Here is a 7,432-nt window from a genome sequence, read left to right as displayed (position 1 = left end):
TGCAGGGTCCATTTTAGAAGTTAAAGATAAATGACCTATGTAGAATAAAAAAAGGAAGGAGGAGGGAACTGCAATCTTCATTACGTTCACGCCTAGACGCAAGAGTTTAATGAATGAACTCTGTATTTTACATATGAGGAATCGAAGTCCCAGAAAACTCATCAAAACTTGCTCAAAACGATTATACCTAGTTATAAAGTGGTAGTGGAAAGGACTTTGGCTGTCGAATTGGCTAAACTGGAATCAGTATTCCACTGAGTTATATGACCTTGAGCAAATTATTAAACCTGATCCTGTTTCTTTACTCCGTATGTATTGTCGCTATTGAGCACCCAACAACCCTTCGATGTAGAAGTCAATATTCTCATTTTATAGATGAAGAAACTAAGTCTTAGGCTAAACTTTTTCCAAGGTCGCACAACTAGCAAAGATTCCATCTACCTGTTTCCAAAGAGAGTGCTATTTACTGCTATGCTATATTAGACAATACCTCATAGAGACTTTGGGAGGAGTGGAAGATAAAAAAAATAACGAGTACAAATGCATGGCATGTAGTAGGTCCTTAGTAAATGGTAGTATCTCTGCCATCACCCCTCACCCTTGGAACTCAAAATTCTTCCCCATCTCCGGTCTTGTCCCCTCCTCCAGAAAACCAAGCAAAGAGTGAGGAGCAGTGGTAGGGACAACTGTAGCCATGGAGCAGGAGTTTGGGGCTCCCTATTAATGACTATCTAAGATCAAAAACAATTTTCCTAACGTGTAAGTACCATGCAGATGCATTTTCAAGCCCTACTATTGCAAATTACCATCCCTAACCCATCTACCCCTCCACTATAGAAATTCTGGAGCCTCACGTCTAAATAACAACAGGCAGAGGGAGGGACACAAAGGGCCAGACCTGACACTTCTTAACCTGAACAAAGTTCAAAAATTTTTCCTTGCCTTGCAAGAGCCATCAACTTCCTAATGTTGGGTCAATATTAGTATAATCATTTTAATAGAAATAAACATTCAAATCCCTCATCCTTGCGTTTTTCAGAGAATCTTCATGTCTCCCCCATAAGTCATAAATAACTGCCACTCCACTTTTTATGCAATGTTGTCATTGTTGATTTTCATAAATGGTTGCCAGGCACTGTTAGAAAAAGATTCCTGGAAGAAGTAAAAAATCTGAGACCTGAAGGATAAGCGGCGAAAGAGCGTGGCCATGTTCCAGGCAGAGGGAACTGCAGATGCCAGGACCCCTGAGAGAAGAGAGCTTGGTGATATCAGGCAGCTCAGAAATATCAGGAAACAGTGTGAGACTGGGCTGGTAAAATTTGTGTGGCTAGAGCCCAAGCAAACTTTCAAAGACTTAGGAAATTGAATTTTTTTTTCCTTTGGGGCAATTGAAAAACATTTAGCAAAGGAGTGAAATGAGATTTTTTTTATCTAGCTTCCCTTCCCCACACCGTTTTAATTAGTGAAATTAATCTTTCCAAGAAAAACCCGGATTTACATTTTCATCTTCACCCTTAAAAAACAAAACAAAACACTCTCCAAGAACAAAGTTGCTTGAGGTAGGAAGGAACCACTTCAGCAGTCTCCTCCCACCTCACCTCTGCCTTTAGGCAAGACCTCGCCTGGAATAGCTGAGATTTCTATTTTCTGTGTGTGCTCCTTCAGAGGATTATTCCAATTTTTGTCGTGGGTGTGTGCCCCTCCTCTTCCCTTACCAAGCTAGCTACTATCTCATGGTTTATCTGCCCAGCGGGGTTTTGGAAAGCAAAATGACAAAAGGAGAGGAGCAAGGCAAGCTTAGAACTGGGAGGAAGTGTGACTTAGACTGCTATGTGTAAGCCTTTAGGGACAACTTCTCAAGATCAAGAGGCTTATCTGTCAGCCTCTAAATCAACAGCGTTTGAATTCAAGCAGTGGAGGCTTGAACCGATTAGCCAGCAGTGTGTGCCAACTCAGCCTCCCACTTCAGCGCCCACCGGAGATGCCTAGCTCGATCTCCAGAAGATCTCCAAATATCTTTGGAGGGTAGCGGTAGCGGAGGAGAAAGGTTTGGTCTGGAAGGATCCTGGCCCTAAAAATTACATATCCATCCTCACAGCAGCAAAGGAAGGACCCTGGGCGCGTCACCGACCCTCAGGTTAGTCTGTCCCTTGACCCGGAACAGCAGCGGCAGTGGCCTCTTACGCTGATGCCCACGTGCCGGCAACAGCAGCCACGTGGGGATCTGCGGAAACGCCTTCGCAAAGATTTGTCCCCTGCGCTGCCCAGTAGAAAGGAAGGCCCGGGAAGAGCGCAGAAGGAAACGGTACCGGCAGGAGGCCGGGCTGGGGCAAGCCGGGGCTGCCGGGGGCGGGGCAGGGGCGGGGTTTCGCTGGCAGCTGCCGGGGGCGTGGCCTCGACTCCGAAGGGTGGGCTTTGGAGCGCAGTGAGTAGCAGTTTCCTTGTCTCCTGGACTCCTCCGCTTCCGCCCTAGATCAAACCCTGGCCGGGCCGGCCACTGGGTGGTCATGGAGTCCACACTGGGCGCGGGCATCGCGATGGCCGAGGCGCTGCAGAACCAGCTGCCCTGGTTGGAGAACGTGTGGCTCTGGGTCACCTTTCTGGGCGACCCCAAAAGCCTCTTTCTGTTCTACTTCCCTGCGGCCTACTACGCCTCTCGCCGGGTGGGCATCGCGGTACTCTGGATCAGCCTCATCACCGAGTGGCTCAACCTCGTCTTCAAGTGGTGAGACAGCGAAGCCCTCCGGCGTCCTGGTCCCCCACCCCCAAGGGCCTTAAGTCCTGTGCAGTTCCTGATCTCTCTCTCAGCAGGTGCCTCAAAGGCCTGGCACCCTCCCAACAGTGAACCCATGACCCCGTAAAGATCTGCCCACCCCCTAGCCCGTGGCCACTGACTTTTCCCCTTGGAGCATCTTTGTGCGTCTTGGACTCAGACCTCAGAATCCCCCTCCTAATCATTAGACTAGGGTTTAACGGGCCTGATCAGAGAAATCACCGAGGGGGTCGTGTTTAAAATGCAAATACCCCATTCCACCTCTGATGGACTGATTTTGAAACTCTAGGGGAGGGGCTGGGAATCTGTATTTTAACAAGCATCTATGATGACTTGAGTAGCAGGAAGTCCTGCTTCTCAACTCACTGTTTATCACAACTTATTTATTCATTCGTGTATTTGACCGAGTTTTTCAAGAAGTTTTTCAGTTTTTAAGAAGCATCGTTCATGCTAGGCTTTCGCACTAGCTGCTAAGGACGGGGAAGACTTGCAAATTAAGGTGTGGTCCCCGGACAATGGCCAGCAGCACTTAAAGCATTTAAAAACTTGCTCAAAATGAAGAATCTCAGGCCTCAGACCAGGGCTACTGAATCAGAATCTGTGTTTTTAACAAAGACCCCGGTGATTCACGTGCACAGTAAATTGTCAAAAGGACTGGGCTAAAGCATTGCCTTTCAGGGACCACTTTCTCCTCTTCCTTTTCCCCTTCATTCACGAGTGGGCTCTTCATACAGACTTAGAAGCCAGGAATCCCAGGCAAGTGGGTGGAGCCCTTCCGGGCTATCTCTCTGTGCCACCTTTTCTCTCTCAGGTGCAGAAGGGAGCTGTACCTCTTCTGAGCGTGCAGCAGCTGGACCTCCCCTCACCTTAGCCTCTTGCCAGATTGCCAGCCTGGGGGAGGGAAGGGAGGTTCATAGGAGACACTTGAATGGGCTGGAATGACTTGCTGAAAAAACTACCTTCCCTTCCACTCTCCTCTGCAAGGGCTTCATGCCTAGTGCAAACGGAAAAGCGGTTGTCTAATCATTTCCTTCCTACCCAATTGCCTTTGCTTTGTGCTCTCCTTCCTCCAAGTCTGCATAAGCCTCCCTCTCTCCTCCTGTTCCCCTAAGACCACCTGCCTTGGGTAGACACTCTTAATGGCCCCCCACATGACAAAGCCTCTATTCATTTCCTAAGGACTTGTGTGGAGCATCTGGTGTGTGAACCAGGCTCAGTTTTTTTGGGGGGGGGGGGTTGGGAGGTGAGTCCTTTCTATCTTCCTCCCCGGCGTCTTTTCTGATCTCCCACCTTTTTTCTCTTTTCTGGCCACAGCAGCCTCTGCAGTGTGTTTCCTGGGGTCAAGCAAAGCAGCTTTAAAGCCAGGGAGGGGATTTTGAACTTTGTTGGCAACAACTTTGTTGTCTTTCTCATTTTCTCTCTCGACTTCTCTGTCCATTCCACGACTCCCATTTTCAAATCTGAGCGGCTTACCTAAGTAATTCAGGCTGGGATTTGGGAAATGGAGAGAGAGGAAGCAGGAGGGTCTGGGAGGCAGGGTGAGAGTTACGGCCCGGGCTCCGTATAGGTGACAAGAGCAGAGCTGGCCCTGCAGCGGGAGGCGTAAGAATGGGACTTCTGAGCATCTTAGAGCTCACATCACACAGTCTCCTTCCTTATCATTTTTTTAAAAATAGCATGCTTTCGGAGTTCCCGTCGAGGTGCAGTGGTTAACGAATCCGACTAGGAACCATGAGGTTTCGGGTTTGATCCCTGCCCTTGCTCAGTGGGTTAAAGGATCCGGCGTTGCCGTGAGCTGTGCTGTGGGTTGCAGACATGGCTCAGATCCCGTGTTGCTGTGGCTCTGGCGTAGGCTGGTGGCTACAGCTCCAATTAGACCCCTAGCCTGGGAACCTCCATATGCCGCAAGAAGCAGCCCTAGAAAAGGCAAAAAGACAAAAAAAAAAAAAAAGCATGCTTTCTCCTATTCCAAAATAAAACAACAACAAAACAAAACCCTGATAAGGCAATGGCACTGAATTGAACTCCCTTGCTGACTCTACCCTGTAAGCCGTCCAGGCTACTCCAGGTGTCTTTTCTGCCGCACCTGCCCTGCTCCCCTGGCCGTGGGCGCATGTGAGGTCATCTTGCTTGTCTTCTCTTCTAGGTTTCTGTTTGGAGACAGGCCCTTTTGGTGGGTCCACGAGTCTGGGTACTACAGCCAGGCGCCGGCCCAGGTGCACCAGTTCCCCTCTTCTTGTGAAACTGGTCCAGGTGAGAAGCCTCAGCCCTCCCTCTGCCAGAGTGGTTAGGGGGTCGGTGAGTGTTGTGCAGTACTTAACAGCCAGGGTGGCCTAACCAGAGGCCCGGCCTCTCGTTTCCTGGGCCAGGGAACCAAGAAACCCAGCGAAGACCCAGCTGAATTTTAGGGGAAGAGCACCTCTGCCAGTGTGCCTCATGCCTACCTTGTACTGACTAGAGCCAAGAGCCAAGGTCAAGGCAGAAGCCTGAGAGCAGTGGCCTCAGGCAGGGGCTAAGACAACTTCAGGGCAGAGGGAGCTGTGGGCCAGCGCTAGAGGAAGGCCCTCCACGGGGAGGCCGCTGCGTTGATCTATCACCAGGGGCACCAGGGTTCCAACCCCATCCTTTCACCACACGCTTCTGAATCTCCTGGCAGGCAGCCCTTCTGGACACTGTATGATCACAGGAGCAGCCCTCTGGCCCATAATGACAGCCATCTCTTCCCAGATGGCCACTCGAACCCACAGGTACACCTTGGCCTTGCCCACCAACAGGGGGGCAGGGGGGATGGTACCCTGGACCCAAAAGACCCAGCAGCAGGACAGCCTGGGAGCTGGAGTTCTGGGGACCACGGGGCATCTGGTCAAACCATGGAGCCCAGCTGTGTATGGACACCTCCTGAACTGTCTGCCTCTCTTCTTTTTAGCCGCTGGGTGAGGGTGATCCCTAGTCTGGCTTATTGCACCTTCCTGCTGGCTGTCGGCTTGTCCCGGGTCTTCCTCTTAGCACATTTCCCTCACCAGGTGCTGGCTGGCCTAATAACTGGTGAGCAGCTGGGGCGACAGGGTGGACCCCGAGGGTGCCGTTGGCCGTGGGAGGACCAGTGCATGATCTTCCCATGGTACGGCCAACCCCAAGGCCCCCCTTACATCGCAGACTATTCTGCCAAACCCCACTGCAGCTCGGGGTGCAGGTCCTATCCCCAAACCCCTTGAAGCTGCTGTCACCCTACTTCCCCAGGTGCTGTCCTGGGCTGGCTGATGACCCCCCGGGTCCCCATGGAACGGGAGCTAAGCTTCTACGGGTTGACCTCGCTGGCTCTCTTGCTGGGTGCCAGCCTCATCTATTGGACCCTCTTTACGCTGGGCCTGGATCTTTCTTGGTAAGTCCTGCTTTGAAGCTTGGGCACAGTGGGGCCACAGCAGAACATGGGGATAGGCCCCAAAGGGGTTGAGAGCCATCCACCCTCCAGGTTCCAGGGGAATCCCTCTCCTGGCAAAGACTCTTGCTCCCTGCAGGTCCATCAGCCTAGCCTCTAAGTGGTGTGAGCGGCCCGAGTGGGTGCACTTGGACAGCCGACCCTTTGCCTCCCTGAGCCGTGACTCAGGAGCTGCCCTGGGTCTGGGCATCGCTCTGCACTCTCCCTGCTATGCCCAGGTACGGCGGGCACACCTGGGCTATGGCCAGAAGCTAGCCTGCCTCGTACTGGCCATGGGGCTGCTGGGGCCCCTGGACTGGCTGGGCTACCCGCCGCAGATCAGCCTTTTCTACATCTTCAATTTCCTCAAGTACACCCTCTGGCCATGCCTGGTCCTGGCCCTCGTGCCCTGGGTGGTACACACATTCAGTGCCCAGGAAGCACCACCCATCCGCTCTTCCTGACTCTGGGGGCCTCCTATGGCCACTCTCCCTCTCACAAAGCCAACGCTCCGTGCCCTCCATACTCCAGGAGGCAGCCCCGTCCCCCTCCAGCCCCGTAGCCGGCCCGGCTCGTCCTGAATTTTCCACTTCTCCCACCTCCTGGTCCCACCCCACAGAAGGGCCTTCTCTGTGCCAGGAAAGCTGGTCCTCCTCCTGCCTTCCCTCCCAAGACCCCAAAGAACAGAGGCAACGGCAAGACCAGTGGGTTCCTGTAACACTGTGAGGGGCTCAGGGCAGCCCCAATAAAGCCCTTCAACACTGCTGGCCTCTCTTGCCTCTGTGCACACTCCACTGGACTTGCCTGTGTGGGCGCAGGTGGAACTCTGGCCAGACCGCCTGTTCTGACCTACTCCAACCCTGTTCCCACGGAGGGAGAGAGTCAGAAGGAAAAGGAAGACCTTCAGCCCTGGGGCCCCTCGCCACCATCACCCCCTTGGCCACCCAAGAGGTCCCCAGAGATGCTGTGGCTCTGTTCAGCGAAACCTCGTCTTAACCTACAGGACAGAGATCCAACTCCCTCCCACCGTCCGGTTTCCTAAATGGGGGCTGGAGAAGAGAAGAGCAGGCTTTTTTGGCCCACAGGGGGAAGGAGAGCCTCAACGCCACTTGGGAGCCCAGAGAACAGAGACCTTGGCCCCAGAAGGCACTGCCAGAAACAAGTTTATTTACCCAAGGACGCACAATCTAACAGGTTACAGAATACTTAACCGAAATCCATGTCTGGGGAGACAAAGCCAG

General features: G+C 52.6%; 1 protein-coding gene across 2 annotated transcripts; it reads left to right on the top strand.

The window, feature by feature from the left end:
• Positions 2,204 to 6,955, top strand: G6PC3 (glucose-6-phosphatase catalytic subunit 3). 2 transcript variants are annotated; one of them, XM_003131354.4, is made up of 7 exons: positions 2,204 to 2,305; positions 2,474 to 2,725; positions 4,920 to 5,026; positions 5,430 to 5,520; positions 5,700 to 5,818; positions 6,014 to 6,155; positions 6,292 to 6,953. In XM_003131354.4, the coding sequence occupies exons 2-7, from the start codon at positions 2,508 to 2,510 to the stop codon at positions 6,653 to 6,655; spliced, it is 1,041 nt and encodes a 346-aa protein (XP_003131402.1). In that variant the 5' UTR covers positions 2,204 to 2,305; positions 2,474 to 2,507; the 3' UTR covers positions 6,656 to 6,953. The 2 variants fall into 2 exon arrangements, with proteins under 2 accessions (XP_003131402.1, XP_020922558.1); XM_021066899.1 differs by lacking the exons at positions 2,204 to 2,305; positions 5,700 to 5,818 and having other exon boundaries at positions 2,364 to 2,725; positions 6,292 to 6,955.

Source organism: Sus scrofa, chromosome 12 (genome assembly GCF_000003025.6).
Source record: "Sus scrofa isolate TJ Tabasco breed Duroc chromosome 12, Sscrofa11.1, whole genome shotgun sequence".
Lineage (NCBI taxonomy): Eukaryota > Metazoa > Chordata > Mammalia > Artiodactyla > Suidae > Sus > Sus scrofa.
Note: the sequence above shows the minus strand (reverse complement) of the source record. Positions and strands in the feature narration are given on the sequence as shown.